General features: G+C 38.1%; 1 protein-coding gene across 2 annotated transcripts; it reads right to left on the bottom strand.

Annotated features, from left to right (window-relative positions):
- Positions 1-4,155: 4,155 nt before the first annotated feature.
- LOC143846370 (putative E3 ubiquitin-protein ligase LIN-1) lies at positions 4,156-18,392 on the bottom strand. Of its 2 annotated transcripts, XM_077354800.1 has the most exons (15): positions 18,013-18,392; positions 15,792-16,025; positions 15,603-15,688; positions 13,289-14,443; positions 12,183-12,327; positions 11,061-11,318; positions 10,313-10,619; positions 9,772-9,896; positions 9,542-9,658; positions 8,346-8,477; positions 8,147-8,269; positions 7,254-7,364; positions 6,736-6,882; positions 5,165-5,410; positions 4,156-4,493 (listed from the first exon to the last, which is right to left on the bottom strand). In XM_077354800.1, the coding sequence occupies exons 1-15, from the start codon at positions 18,256-18,258 to the stop codon at positions 4,476-4,478; spliced, it is 3,450 nt and encodes a 1,149-aa protein (XP_077210915.1). In that variant the 5' UTR covers positions 18,259-18,392; the 3' UTR covers positions 4,156-4,475. The 2 variants fall into 2 exon arrangements, with proteins under 2 accessions (XP_077210915.1, XP_077210916.1); XM_077354801.1 differs by lacking the exons at positions 15,603-15,688; positions 15,792-16,025; positions 18,013-18,392 and adding an exon at positions 15,435-15,553.
- Positions 18,393-22,535: the final 4,143 nt, after the last annotated feature.

Here is a 22,535-nt window from a genome sequence, read left to right on the forward strand (position 1 = left end):
GCTGTGGCCCATCTAATGGACGGTTTGGATCATCTTATGATGCGGGCCATACCGTACTTTTAATAAAGTGAGAAGTGCCCTCATCAAAATACATTAGTGCTGATAACATTTCCCTTTTTAAAATGGAATTTGCTAGGCAATTTTGTAAAAAGCCATTCAACTGCTCACAGCCCACTTTTACAACAGAGAACCACCTCAGATTCATTAAGGGCCCATAATGAATAAGACAAAATATGCCACTAGATGGCTTTTTGCAAGATTGCCTAGTAGATCCCTTAAAAAATTGTTATATTCTCCCTCCTATTTACCTGGGACAGCCCCTGTAGTCCAAAAAAAAGTAGTTATAAATACACTCGAAGGGGTTGCCACAAATAAACAAAGGAACACTAATGGCACTTCCCAAATATTTATGAGTTGAAAAGGCATGATAGAAGGGCTGTACTGGTGGCAGGTGACAAGTGACAACACATTCAGCCATCTTGTTTTTTTTATTTTTTACTGAAAACGAATCTTGTGATTGGAAAAAAGTTTTTATTTTTACTGTGGTTGGCAGGTGACAAGTGACAAGACATTCAGCCCTATAGCTTTCAGTGGTCTACTACATTGAAAAAACAAATCTTGTTTTTTATTTTTACCGAGTCATTCTTTTTTTCTTTTTTTTTGGTTCAACATGACTCGGACTCGGCCGAGTCGTGACTCTATAACGCGGCTACCACCATTCCGGTCGACTCGGCCTAGTCCCAGTCCACGAATGGCACGCGTATGTAATTATTCTCAGTAGTCAAGATTTGTTGGAAACATGCCAGATCACCTCAAAAACGTGCTAGTTGAATAATTGGCTGAGAAGCTGAATAAAAATCTCAATGCTGACGGAAGTGGGCTTAGGGATTAGAGGAATTGGGGTTTAGAAAAGTCAATGGAGTGGAAAATAGAGGAGTCGTGATGCAATTGGGGGAAGTTCACACACCAGTAGTATATTTGAATGGATAGATATGGGAAGATTCATAAAAATCCGGGACTAGGGCTGCAACTCGGGTCGGGCGGGTCGGGTTTTGGAGAACCCAACCCTACCCGAGAAATATCTCGGGTCGGGTCGGGTCGGGTCGGGTCGGGTTTTTTCACGTTGACGCAATTTTTTAAGAAAAATTCTTGTTTGGCAAGGCAACTCAACTCATAGAAGCAGAAATTACACTCACATTACACTTGAATCAAACAATGATGTAATTACACTCACATTACACTTGAATCAAACAATGCTGTAATCAAACAATGTTGTAATTACAATCAAACAGTGCTGAATCAAACACTTGAATCAACTCAACTCATAGAAGCAGAAATTACACTCACATACAATAACAGTGGACGCGTGGGTTTTCACTTTTAACTTTTAACTAACAATAGAAAAAAATGTACATACTATAACTCATGTAACTCAGGTCGGGTCGGGTCGGGCCCCTTCAAACCCGGCTCGACCCGAGATTCATGCGGGCTTTTGAATGCTCAACCCGGCTCGACCCGAAACCCATGAAACCTGAACCCAACCCAGGCTATTTTCGGGTGGGGTCGATGCGGGTCGGGTAAAACCCGGCTCGAGTTGCAGCCCTACTTGTTATGCCCCACTTTGAACTTTCAATGCCTTGAATGTCAACTCTGATGTAAGGAGTTTTTATATTATCGGTCGACATTACCAGAAGTGTTTTTTTAACTATATAAACACATTTACAATCAATGGGTTTGATTCTCTCTAGTAATTTAACAAGATTAATATTTGATTTGTGGTCATTGAATCCTTCTCACCCTTCATAGCTTCATCTAAATTGTGGAGTTGTTAGGTTTAAATCGAGCATCAACTACCCAACACCACGTGGCCCTGGGCCCACGAGAAACTTGAAGCCACATGGTGAGACACATGACAATTCCCTCCAGCACAGCACTACCGGCAAATCAAGAGCTACTGGAAAACTTAGGGAAGAGAAGCAGCACCGGTGCCAATCATGGCATCCCCTTGTGATGTCACCTAAAGAAGCTGAGCCAACGACAAGAGCCTAGGCATCATGGCCACAAGGAGAAGTACCCGAAGTTAAACAACTGCACAAAACACAATCATGGTGGACCACGCATGCGAACCTCCCTCACCTGCTCATCCACCACCAATGGATGTGCACTCCGTGCCACAACCATCACCCACCGTTCCTACAAGCGAGTACATCCATTTTGTCAGCCAAGTGGATAACCTGGACAGCCTACTCCGAAGATACGTAGAGCAAGGGGCTAGGGCTGCACCTCAGCACAGTAAGAAAACGGGCAGTTCGCCCGACCAGAGACGGAAGTACCTGAGACCCCGCGTTGAAGAAGCTCAAGAACTCGATGTGTCAGTCCCCCTTACGGCCATGAGGATAGGCATCACGAACACCGGGCTAAAGATCTCTCTTGCCAAAACGCCTGCCAAAACTTTCCAAGACTTGATGGCTCGCGCGGAGAAGTACATTAATGTCAAAGAAATCGTGACACTGAGAGAGGGGTAGAAGCGGGCCGATACGCGGACAAACGTCAAGAGAGAGAGGACCTCGAGCCCAAATCTAGGCCAAACAAGAAACACCAGCATGAGGATCCATCGAAGGGTCGCCTTCCCAGCCCGCCTTACAGAATCGAGAAGTACACCCCTTTAAATGCCCCTATGACCGGCATCCTAATAGAGATTACTAACGAACCATACTTCCAATGGACAAGAAAAATGACGACCGTAAGGACTCGACGAGGTATGAACAAATACTGTCGGTTCCATCGAGATCACGAGCACGACACCGAAGAATGCCGAAATTTGAAGGGCGAGATCCAGTCATTGATCCGCCAAGGCCATTTACGTCGGCACGTGGATGATCGCCCTCGATTCGAGGAGCTGCCTCGGAGATAGACATCAAGGTCACCCGAGCACCGAGGACAAACTCCATGCTGAAGGAATGATCACGATCAACCAGCAGCAGCCCAAATCATCCAATGATAGCAATAAAATAATGTACCCCTTTCTTGTTTCCTTTTTTAGTTAATGAAACTTGAGTGTTTTTGTGTGTTTTCTACTCTGTGGCTGATCAATCCAATCTTCCCAACAATGCATGCACGAGCCCTGGGGGACACCCCGGGAAGGCTCGCCGCATCCACCAAAAAGACCTAGGCAAGTCCCTAGGCTAAAGTCCTACGAGGCACCAAAAAGACCTGGCGCATGTCCCCTGGCTAAAGACACTGAGCAAAAGACCCAGGCAAGTCCTTAAGCCAAAGTCCCATGAGGCACCAAAATGATCTGGTCATGTCCCCAGGCTAAATACGCACTGGGCAAAAGACCTTGGCAAGTCCCTAGGACAAAGTCCCGATTGGGAAACAAAAGACCTAGGCACGTCCCTAGGCTAAACACCCATTGGGCAGAAGACCTAGGCCAAAGTCCCAAGTGGCAAACAAAAGACCTAGAGCTAGTGTAACCCTCTTTGAAGGGATTTTTTCTTCTTTCCATTCAAAGAATGTATAAAGGGCGAGTGTGGGAGACGTAGAACCGTCTCCAGGGCGAGTGCAGGAGATGCAGAGCCATCTCCAGAGTGAGTGTGAGACGCCAAGCTATCTCCGATTGTAATTGGTTTAGTAATCAACGTTAAGAGGATTGGGTTGACGTGGAGCTATCTTGGATTGTAATTGGTTTAGTCCTCACCATTAAGAGGATTGGGTTTAGTGAAGCCATCAAGTATGTTGGTAAAGTAGAGTAGGCCTTGGTGTGGATCCTTGGACTAAACCACTATAAAAATCGCGGTGCACTCTTTCTCTCTCTTCTATATCTCTTTACTTGTGCATTTGGCTTTTATTTTCTTTGTGGTTTATTGCTTAAATTTGCCATTTGGTTTAATTTTCATTTAATAAGGGCAAAAGTTTTAAAACCCAATTCAATATCCTTCCCCCCCACTCTGGGGTTGCCACCTCTACTGGGATTTCATTATAATTGAGCTTGCATACAACACTTAATTGAATTTATAAGAATCTATTTTTATTACACATGATAAATAAAAGGAAACTCACCCACTCGTTTTTATGGAGAATTCCTTACTTCATTAAACACTTATCAGAGATTGGATGTTGATAGATAGATATTAACAACTAATTGGAGAAGCGCTATTATTTGAACAAGAAGTGTGGATATGATTTCCCTAAAATAAACTGTCACATTTATTTCTGAGTATCCAGATTCAGTAATCGATTTATGTACATATAAAATATTACATATCAATGGTATGCCAAGTACCAAGGAGAACAAAACAATGGTAATACCACATTTAATTTATAATTTCATCTGTACAATTTCCAAGACTAGTCTCAGAAGTCAAGGGCCTCATTTTAGGAAATGCCAATGAATTCAAAATTTTATTAAAAAAATGGTTTTCCTTTCCTCTCTTCCTCCCGAAGAGAACAAATGGAATGTACATCCACTCCCTCCTTCAACTCAGTCCCCAAGCCTGCAAACAGACCACAAAAAAAAATCAGATAAGTTATTATAGTGGATTTATTTTTATAATGCCCGGATCGAAGAAAGAAGAAACCATGATTTTATATAAAAAATCAAATCATATACATGAGGTCTATTGATCCAGACCATTTCATGTTGCCTCTGATTAGATGATGCTAACCATCTGATTGGTGGACGTTTTTCCCGTTGAATGCAGATCATTAGCTACATTATCATTTAACATTGTAATCATAGTTTTACGATAATCGGCGAGGGGAGATTTGTGGGTACTATTTCTATGGTGGGGCCCTTCAAGTAAATAATCTAGATCAATAGATCATGGGTCCCATTATGGTTTGGTGGGTCAAGCCGAACCATGGGTTTGCTTGCCATGAATATCATATAATATAATTAGCACAAAATAGACAATCCATGTGGTCATTTAAAATATAATGCAAGTACATGAATACATAAAATTTTCAAAGACAGAAGATTAGCATACTCTCAAAATGTATCATGGTTAAGAAGATTAGGAGTGAAGGAGAAATGTATATCAGGTTGTTCTTCAATTACTCTGCAACAGTTCACTAGTTTATATTGTAAAAAGGGAAATGAAAAATAAAAATAAATAAATAACCGCAATTTCTTCTTCTTTTTCTATCAAGTGGGAGAACCAGTTACCTGAATATGGCCGTCAGAGGATCCTGTAACAAGAACTTGTTCGTCCTCGTCAAAAGCCATGCAAAGAATCTTACTATTGGTTCCTGCCTGAAGTGTTCCGATTCTATTGAGCTTTTCTTTCGACCAAATTTCGATGGTCCCTTGCTTACACCCCAAATAAATCAGCTCTGTGGTTACAGCCATCGACCGCACCTCCACGGTAGTTGGCAGAGATCCAATCATGTTGTAAGTTGAAGTGTTCCATATCTTGGAAAAAATAAAGACGACAAACTCAGTAACGAAACAAATCAATCCAACAAGATAGGATAAAACCTCACCTGACGATACCACCAGATGCAGTACTAAGGAAAGTGTAATATAGAGTGAAAAATAACAAAACTTAAGGTGACACTTGAGATTGTATTCACAACAAATAGAAAAAGAATATAACATTTGAACAGGATGACTGGAACGTATGTTGCATCAGTACGGGTACGAGTGCTGGAATCAGATATGGGTATTGAGCGTCGGATTTGGAGAATCTCAAAAACAAAGATTCGTAGATTCGTCAAAATAATTTAATCAATCCTCAAATTTAATTCTTTTACATCAGTAACAACTAACAAGTAATATGTAAAAAAATTTAATTGGTTAAGTAAATATAATGTTTTATGTCGACAAAAAAAAAACTTATTATTAGGACGGATAAACATTAAAACATGTGCTAATTGTAGAGTTGTAGTCAAGGTTGCCAGAGCGGGAATCGAAACGGGAATTGAAAGCGGGAATCGAAGGCTCCCAGGGAAGAATCCTGCTTCCTTGGTTGTAGTAGTATTTAATTAAAAAAATATCAAAGAGATCAAGAAGTGCCGCGGACAATCTTAGGTATTGGAATCTGACAATGTCCGATACAAGTACTTCGTCCATTCAAAAGAATCCATGTAACATGGACTGGAACAATGTTTAAAACCCAAACCTCAACCTGGACTATAGAACCTGAATTGGAGTTCACTTGAAGCCTGGTACTTGATTGACTTTATTGAGTTCGTAGAACCTCAGGATATAATCAGAATTTTCAAGTCTTCAAGCATCGGCTTGATTTTTCTGAGACTCAATTGAGTTCTTAGAGATCCCGATTTAGATTTTGAGATCATAATTTTCGGAGTATCAATTGAGTTTCCTCTGGCTCTCAGAAATGAGTTAGTGAACCCGAGCCATTATCATATCAAGTTGACTTGATATGGTGAAGTAATTTTATCAAGTTCATAAACACTCAACTATAAACCAAGCTTACAGTGTCAACTAGCTAATGTGTCCTCTTAAGGAATCACTACTTGAAACTGTATACAAGAATAGAGAAAGGGAAACGATCTCAGCACAACCATCTTTTAATAATTGCACAAACTCAGCTTGTGTTTTCTATTTTAATTGGCTTGTGAGAGCTTTTTGGGAACTGTTTACTTTTGACAGCCCTTTAAACAATAAAAGACAAGAAGGGTTAGTGCAGATAGCAAAACAAGGTTGTGCTGAAATCATTTACCTAGAGACATGATACCACAATTGTCTGTAGTTGTTTATATTTTGGAAAGTACCTTCACTGCTGAACCATCTAAAGAAGTGCTGGCCGAATAGAGTAGCCCATTGTCAACTTGCAGTGCATAGATTGGATTTGCTTTCGATATTAATCTTCTGGAACCCGTTTGAATCGTACTCAACGTTCCAGTTGCCAAATCAATTTCCTGAAAGCCCAATTACATAGGCAGCATTACAAGTTAGGAACAGTTAAGGGAAAAAAATTCAGTCAAGTCACATGAATTTTAACCAAAATAAGACAAGGTCCAACGTCGAAACAAAACAGGAATAAACTTACTGAGTCTTAAAGTAAAATATATCAAAGCTTAATGTTATTTCAAGCCTTAAGAAGAATATATCAGAGCCTATGAAACTTGAAGTAATCTTAAAATAATAGCCAAAAGATTTCGGCAAACTGATGCAGAAAAAAATAAGAAAAAAATCTTCTGATACCATAAAGATCTGATTTATGACAGATAAATGAGAACAACCATTGATAGTAAATTTAAGAACATCACAACACCCATCAACTGGATACCTGGATACTACTATCATTGCATCCGCAGTAGAGTTTTCCCTGTACAAGTGTCAAACACCTAACTTGCTTGTTAGGGTTGATCAACTTGGAGCCTCCAGTCCAAGAATGAACCTAAAAGACAATAGCTCATATCATCAGTTACACTTTGTTGCACCCTTTTTCTTAATACATGCAAAGGGTGAATTTAAAAAATGGGGTCTTAAATAGTTAAATCTATGTTAAGGAATAATGTAATTGTTAAAAGCATGATTAAAATTCAAAACTTTACTTTTATTAAATGATGCCTTAGTCAGAGTCAATTTCAAAATCGGTTCAGTACTCAACCGAGTCAATAAGGTCGAGTCTAGAAAAAGTCAACGAGTTGTCAAGGGGTAGGTTGGGTTCTCAGGACTTGATAGAATTGAAGCCAAAGTTTTAAATGTCTGTTTCGGCCACAAAAGAAACCGAAATTTTTCGGTTTCGGCCGAAATCATGTAAAGTTTCAGCAAACAATTTCGGTATTTTACATGATTTCGGTGGAAATTTCGGTAATTTCGGCGGAAATCTTAAAATTTCAGTGGAAGTCTTGGATTTCGGGTTCAGGTACTTTCGGTGTCGGCCCCGGCAGAAATCTGAAATTTTGGATTTCAGCTGAAATTTCAAACCATGATTGAAGCACAAACACTTGATTGAGTGGAAAGAAAAATCAACGAGTTTTGAAGCACTCCATCAATTTAATATCGGGTTCAAGAGAAAAATCAAATCACTTCCATGATATTAGTCTTTATAAAGTCAAGTTGCTTGGCGAGTATTCAAAAAGCTTTCTTGTTTTAAATATGATCAGAAGAAAACCTCTACATAACAATCAAGATGCTAAGATTGGATAAAAATTGGTAGAAAGGTTAATAAGATACCTTGATTCCAGCTCCCTGTGGAATGAAGCACGAAATGGCATTAGCAACATTAAGATTATGAACTTGATCTTTCATATCATAAACTTGAATGCACTGGATTTCTTCATCTCCAACTGACCAGGCCTGTTGATCAGAAGCAATTTTTTAGAATAAGGGGAGTATGTGTATATACATTAGCGGGAAAATGACAGGAGCTTACCCTTACAGATCTGTCGAGGGAACCACTGTATAATTTGTCTCCGGACTGTAAAATTGCCAAGCTAGTGATTGCCTTTGAATGCTCTTGAGTTTCTTGAATCAGTTGAAGAAGGCTCCCTCTACCACTCCAGACCTAAAATTTTAGATTATGAATGGTATCAGGATCCAAGGGTTTGCACAATGAACTGTAAATGGCCTAAGGAACAGTATTTTCACTAGTAAACTAGGATGAAGTCAGAATTAGTACACCTGAGTAGCTTCCATATATTGTCAGAGCAAGCTAGTTTTGATGGCGTGAGTGAAGGTAATCCAGGGAAGGGGATGTGGAGGAATTTTCATAATTTAGTTGGAGAGTTCTATCTTCCCACTCAAGCCCAGTGGGTGAGGTAGACTTATTAAGGTTCTGAGAATGAGGGACTCAAGTTAGGACTGAGATGCATCCAGAGTGCTCTTCATACTTTGAGCAGAAAAGAAACTATCATTTTCGGAGGATAACCAACCATGTTGTTGAGGTTCTTAACCTCGTAAGGATTTGAGGCAGTTAAAAATTTGCATATACTCCACAAGTACAATGATTTGCTGATTGTTATGACAGAAGGGGAGTCCTAAGTGAGAGAAGGCCTCACCTAAGGAGTTGGGGCCACCAGTTTTTTTCATGAATTTCCGATTTATCAAAAAAATATAGATACAAAATGTAAAAAACTTGTTTGCTTTTTATGAAATTCGGAATACATGTGAGCCATAAAAATCATATTCCATTCTAGAAAACATGCAATTCAAATTCTGGAGATTTATAACTTCTCTTAGAAAGCAGGTATTAAATGTTTGGCAATCTTTTGTAACATCATATTTGTTCCTGACATATATGGTCCAAAATGTATATAACCTCATAAAAGAAAACGAAGACCACTGTACGCACACATACACACACAAAGACATATACACATATTATATATATATATATATAGGTCGATAGATATATGTATATGTGTGTGTGTATAAATACATACACACATTCGTAGATTTCTTTTGCTGTGTACCACATTCATATAATCAATATTCTATCATCTTCCTGCAAACTACAGAAATTTGATAGATTGAGATACTTAGCAAGTGAACAGTTACTTCTATTGACATGGGAGAAGGAAAATTAATGGAATCTATATGTGAGTAATCAAGGATTAGAAGATTATTTACATTTAGAGTTCCATCAGAGTGGCCGGAAAATATCCGATCCTTAAAGCATACTATCGACAGCAGTTCCCCTTTTGTGCTGCAATCCACTTGAAACAGTTCTTTATGATTCCACAGGTCCTGTTGCCAAACAAGGAAGTTTCATTTCTGGACTTTCCCTCTTAAAAGCATAACAGTAGAGGACACACACACACACACACAGTGTGTGTGTGTATGGAATGCAATAGACTTACAGCACTAGAATCTTGTCCTTCTGTGAACATTTTCAGCAACTCAGATGCTAAGGCAGACAATTTCTTTAGCTCTCTTAGATTTTTCAATATATCCTTCACATGGAACGTTAGATCCCGTAATCCTTCTGAAATTTCATGATAAAACAAAGAATCAGAACTGAGACCAATACTTCCATAATTAGATTACAATAAATGGCTTGCAACATAAATGGTTTAGACACAGATATTTATCAATGAGAGACACCGACACAAGGGTACCAAAAACAGAAACTTTGGAAGGCAGACATACTGACACATATATATATTGAAAAGTATATTATCATTTATCAGTTCAGAAAATCATATGAAATAGAAAAAAGATAACTAAGTAAATAGAAATTCATTGGAACTAAATGAATAGGATATAAATAATACCAAAAAAAGAACAAATAAATTAACATTTCCACCTTAAACCCTTGGGGACATGTCCAACATAATCGAATTGTTTTTTGCATAAAGAAATTTTAATTGGACTATCCATATGACATATATATTTACCAACCAGAGTCATTCATAAAGGCACTTAGAGCAAGCATGGCAAGAGCTTTGTCTTCTGTGTCTCTGGCAGACTTTAGGATAGAAATAAACCTTTTCAGCAAGCAAACCCTAGCAGCTCCTTGTATCCCTGTGTCGGGAAGAACGGTGAGCATGTGTGTGAGCCAGGTGGCAGACACAAAACATGCTGAGGATAACTCTCCATATCTGCTCTTTAGTCCTTCTGCTAAAGCCTCAAATAGTAATCCAAATTCATGGCTGACTAGGACAAATGCCATTTTCCTTTCCCATTCATTTGCGGCCTTCTCCTCTTCCTATTGCAGTCAGTGAAACTCAAATACATAAAGATGAAAAAAGGAATGAAAAATGATGAAAGAATAAAAATTCTGTAACAAAAGAAATGCGGCATTTCGAACCAATGAAAGAACATAAAAGAAACTTGAAAGTTGAAACTGTAGTTTTCTTTTGATAGGTAAATCATAGTCATGGAAACCAAAGATCTTGATGCACTAAGCACAACGGTACTCAAACCTTTTTTTTTTAAATAATGTGCTCTTTTACTATTATAAACTGAACCCCGGAAGAAAAAATAAAAAGGAAAAAAATAAAATTCTAATGAAAACAATCGTAAAAATGAAAACAGTAGACATTAATTGGGACTGATAAATCAACAAATAATCAAAAGCATACAATGGGTAGGATCGAAATTTCCCGAAAAAAAGAGACAGATTGAAGAATTTAATAAAAGAACCTACCAAATTTTCCTCCGATTCGCCACCAACATGTCTTTGCTGCTCTGCTCGCATCAGGGCTCTGAAGCTCTTGTCGAATCCTGCACGTTTTAGAAGAAAAGCACGAGCAAGAGGCTTTCCGGAGGAAGAGAACCTTCCTTGCAGGGACAAAATCGTCTCAGCAGCTGCTATCTGAGTTGCAGGAAATTCTGAATTTCTGAGGCACGAAATAAGGGAATCTATGGCCTCCTCACGGTACATGCTCATCTTTCTTGGCTCTACCTGCAGACCAAGACATTTGTTAGCTATTAGTTACAGGGCTATTGTCGTAATTTTAAACATAGCGGCAGTTGTTAGTTACAATAGCCATTGTTGCGATTTTCCCTATTGACAGTGAATAAACCTTCTTGTTCAAGGTTAAGACTATTGAATGATCTAAATTTTCCAAAAAAAAAAAGGACTATTGAATGATCTAATATTAGTCCCATACAAAGGCGCCAGGTTGACTTGAATTTACCTCGTAATCCGTAAATACCCCTCTAAGGGGATCATTAACACAACCAATATATCCACTAATAACAAAGCACTCCATATCCTAAAAAGTGGTCGCATCGAGCACACACTGACACAAGATTTAGAAAAATATTTAGCTTATCATTTTCCATTTCTGGGTTTTGTTTTCTCAGATTATTTATATAGTCACAATATACTAGAAATAAACTGAAAACATTTTTCTATACTGCACACTAATAGGAACAAATATTTATCCATTACTATATCCTTTAATTATAGCTACTGATAGGGGAATTTGGAGACACATGAACCAGAATTTGAGTTGGGGGAGGAGAACCCGCAAACAGAAAGGAAAGAATAGTAGTTCATGAGGGGCAGGACATTGGCTCACCGATAAGAACATAGTTTATCATTTCCTTTTCTGGACATGTCCTTTTGCATTATAGACCCAATGTCCTTACAAATCTGAAAACAGTTTTTGATTTTTGTATATTAATAGGAACTAATATTTATGTGTCACTAAACCTTTCTGTCTCATATAAGGATGTATCTGTCTAGTGTATCCATGTATAAATTGCATAAATCAAATAAAAATGAATTGTAACTACTGAGAGGATTTGGAGATATTCGAACCAGAAGGTCAAGTTGGAGGAGGAGACCGGCAATGACAGGGCATTGATCCTGGAGGGCTGCTTGTAAATAAATGAGGAGAGTATGCATTGTGCTGAAGGATCCTTCATCCTTTATGATATGAAGAAGCTGCTCATTAAATGCCCTCCTACAGAAAAATAGCTCAAACAGGTTGGAAAATCCAGATATGCAATTCTGATAATGGAATAACAACTCAACTCAACTCAACTCAACTAAGCCTTTGTCCCAAAGTAGTTGGGGTCAGCTAATGAATCCTTTAGAAAATTTTCATGAAGAAGGTGAAAGGATTTACCCGGCTCAAATTTACTAAGTCTAATCCTGACACCGACTAAGTCTAACTGTTATTCCATTATCAATTCAAATAATGGAATAACAGTTAGAAAATTATAAGATCATAAAGATCTCGTTAATTGAATTGCTTTAAAGATATAAATATAAAGTAATTTGATAATGAATGAAAGAATAGTAAGAGAATCTGAATGGCATATAAATCTAGAAAATTGATTTGAAGGTGTAAAAATTGACTGAATATGCAAAAAACTGAACATGTAGTTCAATTTAAAGTTCCTTAAACTCTCAATTCTTTTAAAATGTCTATAACAAGTCGATGCTCGCCCAAGACTGAACCGAGTACAAAGTAGGTTGAATACACAATTGAGGTTTTTGAGTCCTAAAAGCTTATGAGAAGTCTGGATTTTCAACTTTTCAAGAGTTTCATCAAAATATTCGAGCATTACATATTACATCGAGCTTTTTCAAATCTGAAAGAAAAAAAAACAGAGTTATGCCTCTAACTCAAGTGTTGATTAGGTCATCATTAACAAGTTTTTTGAATAATCAAGTCTCTAAGGACTGATTAAAAAGCATGTTTTTTTTCTAATATTATCCTAATGAAGGCGAATCATGTCCTTTTTGTACATTTTTGTACGCAGTGTGATGTAAAGAAATAGAAGCATTTTTGTCGAGTAACAAAACTGAAACTGTATATAAATGGTCATTTTGATCCTGAGAAAATCAACAGAAATATTTGCCATGACTATACTGTGATGATGATGATGCTGATAGTGATAATGAGGAAGGAAAAATACCTGTTTAATTTAACTAACTCAGAGAGAAATTTAACTATCTTGAATCGATCTCCATCATCCACGTCCAGAAAGCTCTCCAAAACAGGTGCCAGTTCAGCCTTATCAGCTATAGTGTTTCTGCAATTCCCATCCTCTTCTATGCATCTCAACAAGATTGTAACCGCCGCAATCCTCTCCTCTACCGACTCAGCCTCCAAACTCTTCACAATAATTTCAATGGCATCATCAGAAACCAAAGCACGAGCAGCTATAGATACATTACTATCGTCACTCCCTCTGAGAATTTTCCCTAACAGGAGCACCGAAGCCGTCTTTGGCTTTAAGCACATCTCCGAAAAATTCTCCTCTTTTTCCTTAAGAATCATAAGAAGGGCTTGGACCAAGTCCATCTCAATGAGACTAGTCCATGAAGGCCTCAAAAGACAAATCAATACGACAGCCTCCACCAGCCCCTTTTTGAACAAAGCAACCACGCATTCCACATCTGTGTCGACCCTTGTTAGCGTCTGAATTACGACTTTGTCCCTCGATGCTAGCTCAGAAAGGAGAAATACTGTTGCCTTCAGCACTTGGGGATCAGCAGAGTTGAATAGTATCTCAACAAATCCATTAAGAACTGCTGGTTTTGACAGTGTTGTTTGAATTTCCGGTACTACATTGGCTTCCTGCCAGAATCGTTCGATTTGTAGGACTGCCATTTCTGACTCATTCAATATCTCTGACGTACATAAGCGTGAGATAGCGAGGCGAAGGTCACCTATAGTGCCATCAATGGTGGCCTGGCTTATGACACTGATTGGAGAAGTTGAAAGCTTGGTTGGACTGAAAAATTGGTCACTTTTGGGAGTTGGGTTTTCTGATTGAACTTGTATTAAGTTGGGATTGTTCTCTTGCCAACTAGCAATGAGCCGTTTGAGGACGTAGTTTGTCCTGGGCATTTGGGTACTCTGTAACTTTTGACGTGTGATCGGGCATGTTGAGTTCCCTCTACTGATCCATTCTTGGATAGCTCTGCGCTCGTATGTTTGGCCAGTTTCAAGGGTCACTGGATCAACAAATAGATTGCTTGTTATGGGGCAGACAAAGTCCTTTGGAGGAGTTTGTTTTTCATTTATAGAAGCACTATCAGAATCCGCCATTAGACGATCTGGAGGGCTGAAATTAAAACAAACAGAAGAGAGGAATCAAATATAAAGGTTACGGTAACTTATTTATGGCGGGGAAATGATATCAGCATAACCATGTTTGATATATGCACTAACCCCACTTGTCTTTTATTATTTAAAGAGCTCTCAAAGGTCATTACAGTTCCCAAAAAGCTTTCACAATCCAATTAAAAGGAAAAGACAAGCTAGATTAGTGCAATTATTAAAACATGGTTGTGCTGATATCATCTCCCATTATAGAATTGACAAAAAAGAAAAGAAAAAAGGAACCAATCAAATATAAAGGTGATGGTATGTAATTTATAGAAGGGAAATGATATCAGCATAACAATGTTTTGATATTTTCACTAATCCATCTTGTCTTTTATTATTTAAAGAGCTGTCAAAGGTTATTACAGTTGCCAAATAGCTTTCACAATCCAATTAAAAAAGAAAAGACAAGCTATATTAGTGGAATTATTAAAACATGGCTGTGCTGATATCATTTCCCATTATAGAATTGACAGAAAAGAAAAGAAAAAAAAAGTAACAAAGAGGAATCAGAACCTGGAAGTGATGATGAATATCATGGGATTTGTGGTGTGAAAGAACACTAATAAAAACCAGTTAAAAGAAAAAAAAGGGACCCAATAGATAAGATAGTGTAAGAAAACAGAGGTTAGCGAAAATATCAAAATATGGTTTGTGCAATTATTACAACAAGGTTATGATTGATGATAGCATTTCCCATTATAGAATTGACAAAAAAATAGAGGGAAATGAAATCAGCACAACCATATTTTGATATTTTCGCCAACCCATCTTGCCTTGTAGTATTTAAACAGCTGTTAAAAGGTTATTACATTTCCCAAAAAGCTCTCACAATGCCAATTAAAGAAGAAAAGAAAACTGGGTTTGTGCAATTATCAAAATAAGGTTGTGCAGATAACATTTCCCAAAAAAAAAAAGAAAAAAAAAAAGGAACCAACTGGAACCTGAACCTGGAAGAGAAGATGGATATGTTGGGATTTTGGGGTGTGAAAGATGAGTAATAAAAACCAACTAAAACAAAAAGGAGGGTCTAATAGAGAAGATAGTAGCAGAAAACATAGGAATCTGATATAAAAATGATACTTTAATTTGTACTGAAACAAAGATTTAATCCATACCAACTGGATTCGGCAGATATGGGTTGTTTCTGCTTGTGGAATTCTGTTTGGATGGGAGGAAACAAAGACAGTTTTCTGTTATTTTCCTACAAGACAAAAAACAGAACCATATTAAAATTATAGCATTGTTAGGTCAGCTAAAAAAAATAAAATTTGTTTGTTCTTTGTTAGTATCGAATTTTTTATTACCTTTATCTCAACCTCTGATTCTGAAGAAGAATTCGAAGCCTCAACATCATCATCATCATCAGAAGAAGAAGAGGGTTCAGAAACAGGACTTGGTTTTGATGATATTTTTACTGTCTCGGATCTTTGTTTTGAGAGTTGACGTGGAGAAACTCTTTGAGGATATATTGGTGGCAATTTCGTAATTCTGTCGTTGTTCTCGAGTTCTATCGATTCTGCTCCTTCCACCCAAATGGGCTGCCATTAATAAAAGAGAGAGTGTTATATTTAAAACATGAAATATGAAAAGGGTACTGGTATGTTGTTTTGATACTTGCACTAACTCAAGCTGTCTTTTATTGTTTAACCAGCTGTCAAAGGTTATGACAATTTATAAAAACAGACAGAAGCCAGTTAAAAAAATGAAAAGACAAAGTGAGATTGTGCAATTATCAAAACATGGTAGTGTCAATATCAGTATCCTTATAAAAAAATGGGAATATTGAGCAAAATATATGATAAATTCAGAAAAGATGCTTGTATTTATGAAGACAAATTAATTTTCAATGGTACAAAAAACAGAGTCCTGTCTAAGAAAACGCGTCAAGTTTTTATTTTATTAATGAAAGAACAGAGCCTTGCCAGAGCATAAGACAATTTCAAACGTCATTTGAAAAAGTTGCCGATAATGCCACTACTTATCTTAATTAATCAGTTCTCATTAGAAGAAAAAAAAACACTTTTTTTCTAAAACGGGAAATCGTTTTGAAAATAAAGACAACGATGATTGGCCAACGATTTCTCATGGGGATTGGGCTCATATCTTTGTCCTCTTGCGCATGTGTCGCATCGGGGGAATTGTCTTTATTTCCAAAGACGGGATCCCGTTTTGCTAGCAGCCAAGAGGAAAGTTGGATATCAATTCCTTACAAATATTAAACTATATCTAGCTCGTTGAGAACAAGATGCGTACAAAAATTATGTTTTTACAACAGACATGTGGGAAAATGATATGAGCACAACCCTATTTTGATATTTTTTCACAAACCATCTTGTCTTTTAGTATTTAAGGAGCTGTTAAAAGGTTACTAGTTTCCCAATAAGCTATCACAAGCCAATTAAAGAAGAAAAGACAGCCGGGTTTGTGCAAATATCAAAATATGGTTGTGCTGATAACATTACGTTTTGTAGAGAGAGAAAACGCTAGAGAGAGAGAACATTTCCATGAAAATGAGTTTTCTAGCCTTTGGTTCGCATTTTTCATGCTAAAAAAAAATGAGATCAACTTCAATCAGATGATCTTAGAGTACCGCTAAAAGTATATTGGGAGATCTAAACCATTCATTCGTTGAACCGAACCCCCATGTAGGAAATAAGACTATGTCCGAAAAAAATCTGCTCCGTAGGATGATCCTAACCCTCTAATTTTTTGAGTTTTAAAATGGACGGTATTCTATAAAAAAAAACACCTCCAAAGATCGGAGTGCTAAGATCATCCTAAGGGCAAGATTTTCGGGGCACGACCTATCAAATTTCAGGCCCAACGAATAAACGGTTTAGATCACCCAATTTAGGTGGGCCCCACTACAGTGTTTTATGCGTTGAAATCATAACTTCGGTGCGGTCTAATGGTGGTCCACACTATTAACGTTCCCAACAATCAGACTCTCTCTCTCTCTCTCTCTCTCTCTCTCTCTGGCAGTTGACCGCGGGTGAACCAAACAGCGGAAAAAAAAATTCTAGGAAAATAATCCGAAACTTGAAAAAATTCCTCTTCAAAGAACCAAATGCAGACTCTAAGCCACACCTGGTACCCCTCTCAAGATTCTAAGCAGGAACTGAGGCCATGTTTGGATTGCAGGAAAACAACTTCCGGCAGAAAAGATTTTCCAAGGAAAAATTTATCAGTTCCTGTTTGGACTCGAATCCCAAATAGATGAATCAGAGAGGAAGAGAAAGAAAGAGAGGGAGCTCATTTCATGAGAAAATAAAGATTTAAGGGCAAGTATGTCTGCCGTGAATTTTTTTCATAATAAGATTTAAGGGCAAAAAATCAAGAAACAAAAACCAGAAAACTAGTGTCTCCAGGTAAGGAGAAGTCGCTATCAGGAAACAAAATACTCTACTAAAAATAGGATCCACTCTTTTTAGAAACTCTTGAAAAAAAAATGCAGAGGCAGCAACGAAAATAATCGAAAATTCCAAAAAAAAATAAATAAATAAAAAATCTGAGAGAGAACATTACATTATAGCGTCCATTTTTCAATCCTGGCTCTTCAATTCTGCTCGTCTTGTCTTGAACTCCATCATCACCATTCCCTCCCTCACCAATCCTAACCAAAACCAACGGTGGAGGATTAACCGATCTAATCCCATCTCTATCCTCCAAAACCTCCTTCAAATACCCAGCAAAAGCTCTACAATTCTGATCAACAACCTCCTCATAATCCCTCTCCAACTCCTTCAACTCCCCAGCTTGCTCCCCACTCATCCTAGACAAAGACCCTTTACACTCAACTCCCTCCCATGATCTCGAGCGTTCATCCTCCTCCTCAACCACATCCGACGATCTCACCGACAAAACCCTAGATCTCTGCTCTCCAAACCATTGTATAACAGGAAGCAAATGTAAAAGAAATAGCTCTTCAAAGATCACGGGTGCAATCTCCGAACGAGCGGTGGACGGATCCGAGATGAACACGTCCAGCAGTCGGAGAGCGGCATGGGTGGGGCGGTGGCATAGAGAGTAAATTAAGGAAAGTAGGAGGGCGGAGAATGAGGTTTTTGGGGAGGAGAGGAGGATTTTTTCGGCGATGCGGAGGGAGGAGGAAGGGGTGGAGGTGGTGATGACGTTTTCGAGAGTTTGGGCAGTGAGGTTGAGGGTATTTTGGTGAGAGGGGGAGATTTTTTGGCGGGCGGAGGCGTAGAGGCGGTGGCGGAATTCAGTTTGAGAGAGAGCTTCGTTGAGGAAGGAGGTGGTGTGAAGGAGAATGTGTGGAGGTGAGGCCATGGTGGCATGGGAAAAAAAAGAAGAAAATAAAAACTAAGTGCATGGGATTGTTTTGAGGGTTTAAGAGGATTGTTATTTTATGATCGGTAGGGTCAAGGGAATAGGGGTGTTTTTGGAATTTCGTGGAAAGAGGGAAGCCGTCTGGCCGGCTTCTATGGTTGGTGGTGAGGCCAAAAAGTATCTTATACGAGGGTGTATATTGTCTATGATTATATGCAAATAATTTGATGACACGTGGCATTTTTCTTACGAAGACCAAAGACAAGCGCCCATTGTTGGTCTCTTTCCTTGAAAATGACTTTATTTTCGGAAAAGGGTAGGCTGTTTTTAGAGAGAGACAAAGAAGAAAGTGGGGAATGTAGAGAGAGAGAGAGGGGGGGTTGAAAATATCATTTCCCTTTTAATCACGGGAAAATCATTTTAAACTGTTAGTTCTTTTGGAATTTCCATTCATCAAAGGAATTGGCCATTGATTCCGATTCTAGCGTTTGATTAAATCAAATTTTTAATAAGTTTTTCATATTATCCCCAATCAATAAGACATGATTTTCATTGGGAAGTGGTATATAAGCCCCTTTTCTTCCCCGGGGCACCCTAGTAGCGTATTTATGACCACTTTTTATACTAGAACGGTGGCAAAATCTGATTCGTTCAAGCACAAATAAGAGGAAACGTATAAATCAAATCAAATCATAAGATGAACACCGAGGATTTTATGTGGTTTGGCCAATATTCATACGTCTTCTGCAGAGAACACAATCTTCCACTATGAGAAAACATGCAAATTCGCAAACCCGCAAGCTTCCAACCCTTTCCCTTGCCCTCTAAACCAAGACTGTACACAAGGATAACTCGAGAAAAACACCAGAGAAAACCCAAGAGAACTCTATCCCTCTTTCTCTCTCGCGTACAAGAGAGAAAAATCTCCTGTGAGCCCCACTTTGGTTGTTGCAAAGCCAAGGTCCTTCTATACATACGTTTTCAAAAAAAAAAAAAAAAAACTATAAAAGATCATCTTTCCTGTTTTAGGTTTCCCACCACAACTAGGTAACCCTAGTCATGGGAAACAAGGCAACTTTCTTAATATTCTCCACCTTGGATTGTTTCCTAGATCACCTGAAGATTTTCCATTTATGTTGCCACTGATCCAATGTTGCCACTGACTACCATTGGCCTTCCGAAGTAACAGCTAGACACCATCGAATCATCCATGTTCTTACTCCACCTAATTTGATCAACACAGTTAATGCACGCATGTAACTGTTGTTGTGGGCCTTGCGGCTCAAATCCAGCTGTAACGCCCCGGTTTTTCTTGAAAATACAAACTCGGTGCGTATAAAAATATGACATCATCTTTCTCAACAACTTTCATTATTCTCAAACACTTTCATTATTCCCAAGATCTCAAATACGTTTAGAGGATTTACAGAAATTAGGTCTAACTTATTACATCGTAATTCAAGACATAGTTGATACACACTTAAAACATAATTGTTCTTTAGAACAGTTCTGCATTCAACTCTAGCATTCCTCATCTTCCATCTATACTTCACCTGGGTTTTGGAACCATAAAACAAGGAAAAGAAGGGGGTGAGCTCAAATAGCCCAGTAGGGTATAAACAACAAGTGATGTAGAATTGTCAAGCTCATAAGAACATGATATTTTGCAGATATGACATCTCATATGGAAAGAAAGAATAAGCACAACAAGCTTTCCAAACGTATAGAGAAAACTTTTAGAACTTGATATCAAGATATATAGACTTCATTAAGCATAGATGCTTTCATTCATAGCCATATCTCGGCTCATTCATAGCCATACCTCGGCTCATAATCCTCTAGATTTACACTCTCTAGAGTCGTCATTACCCACGTGCACATGGAGGACTATAACGCGTCCACCCGTCATCATAGCCATAATTCAGTCCATATTGAGAATTAGGGTATCACAAGATAAACCCTAAACATAAACATAACTCACGGAAACATAACTTAGTCCATATTCAGAATTAGGGTATCACAAGATAAACCCTAAACATAAACATATCTCACGGAAACAAATCATTTATCTGAAAGGAATGGGGCCTGAAAGAAAAGATCCCCCTTGGATTCTCATTAGTGGTGGATATTAGAAGGATAGAAATTCTTATAGCAATTGTGTATAAAGAAAATCAAAGAATATGAAATCAGTACATCCAGTATATCAAAAGACAATCAATGGAAGAAAACTCATCAAAGATAGGGAACCCTTACATAGCAAAAGAGAATCAAAAGACAGAAAATCCTTACATCAAAAGAGAATCAAAGATAGAGGACCCTTACTTCAGTTTTCCGGTCACAGGTGTGTTTGAGCTTACACCTTTGAATGGATAACCTGTCCAGGTAATGTCCGTCTATGTCCTAAAATAATGTTCCCTGTGTTCAGTGTTCGTTCTATCAAATTTTAAGATCATGGGGCCCAGTATGCACTATTCATATGGACCCCGCATGTTACTATTCATGTGGGCCCCGTATGTTACTATTCATGTGGGCCCCACGTGTGACTATGTTCAACAGTTTACCATCCTCTGGCCGTTTTGCCTTTCTTTGATAAAATTTACTTTTACGGTTACTATGCGAGCATTTCACCGTTCAGATAAGATTATAAAACGTGCATAATCTGTAGCGAGTTATCGCCTCATATGCATGCTTTATACATAGGTGGTAGAACCAACCATTTACTTTACGGTTACTATGCCAGCATTTCACCGTTCAAATAAGATGATAAAACTTGCATAATCTATAGCGAGTTATCGCCTCATATGCACGTTTTATCCTAAATTACTAAGATTAACCAATCATAAATATTTTAAAAGACTTACCTTGAAGCGGATTTCCTTTTCCTCTTCTTCTCTCCCTCTCTTCCTCTTTCCCTCTTTCCCCTACTATTTTCTCTTCTCTGTTTCTCTCGTGAGTTTTTTCTTCTTCTGAGATCCGCTATTTATAGATTTTTTTTTGTGAACAGTACTTTTGAATAGTAAATACTATTTAGATATTTAATTATTATATTCGTCAACGAAGTAACAGTGATTAATATTATTTAATTATTTTTCGTCGATAATTATATTATTAAATTATTATTTTCGTTGTTTGAACAGTAAATGTTAGGTGTAATAGTAGACGGTGTGCGTGACTGTAATAGTTGTGCTGACTAGTGATGGGTCCCGCTGTTGGTGGGACCCGCTTGTGTAGGACCCGCTGATGTGGGACCCGCTTGTGTGGGACCCGCTGATGTGGGACCCGCTTGTGTGGGACCCGCTTGTGAATAGTACTCGGTGGGTCCTACTGTGAATAGTACTTTTAGTGAACTTGCATAGTATTTCTGCATAGTAATCTTACATAGTATTTCTGCATAGTAAATCTTGCATAGTGACTATTGTGCATAGTAATTATGAATAGTGACTATTGGAAAATTTTAATATATGTATATATCTATTCCGTTTTTGTTGACATCTGGGGCGGTGGCTTAGTGGTAGGAAGTCGTTCAATCCTAGCTTTGAGTTGGGTTCGAATCGCGTATGCCCCATTATGCCAGATGTCCTCATGCCCGATTACTTGGGGAAAATGAGTAATGGCCGATGATTACCCACCTATGAGGCTATTTTTATTTATTTATACATATATATTTTACCGGTTCTTACATCCTACCCCCCTTAAAAAAAATTTCGTCCTCGAAATTCTTTAAAAAAAATAATTTCGTCATCGAAATTTTACGTACC

The sequence above is a fragment of the Tasmannia lanceolata genome, unplaced genomic scaffold (assembly GCF_043159265.1).
Source record: "Tasmannia lanceolata isolate RefF3 unplaced genomic scaffold, GAP_Taslan_0.1 ptg000015l, whole genome shotgun sequence".
Lineage (NCBI taxonomy): Eukaryota > Viridiplantae > Streptophyta > Magnoliopsida > Canellales > Winteraceae > Tasmannia > Tasmannia lanceolata.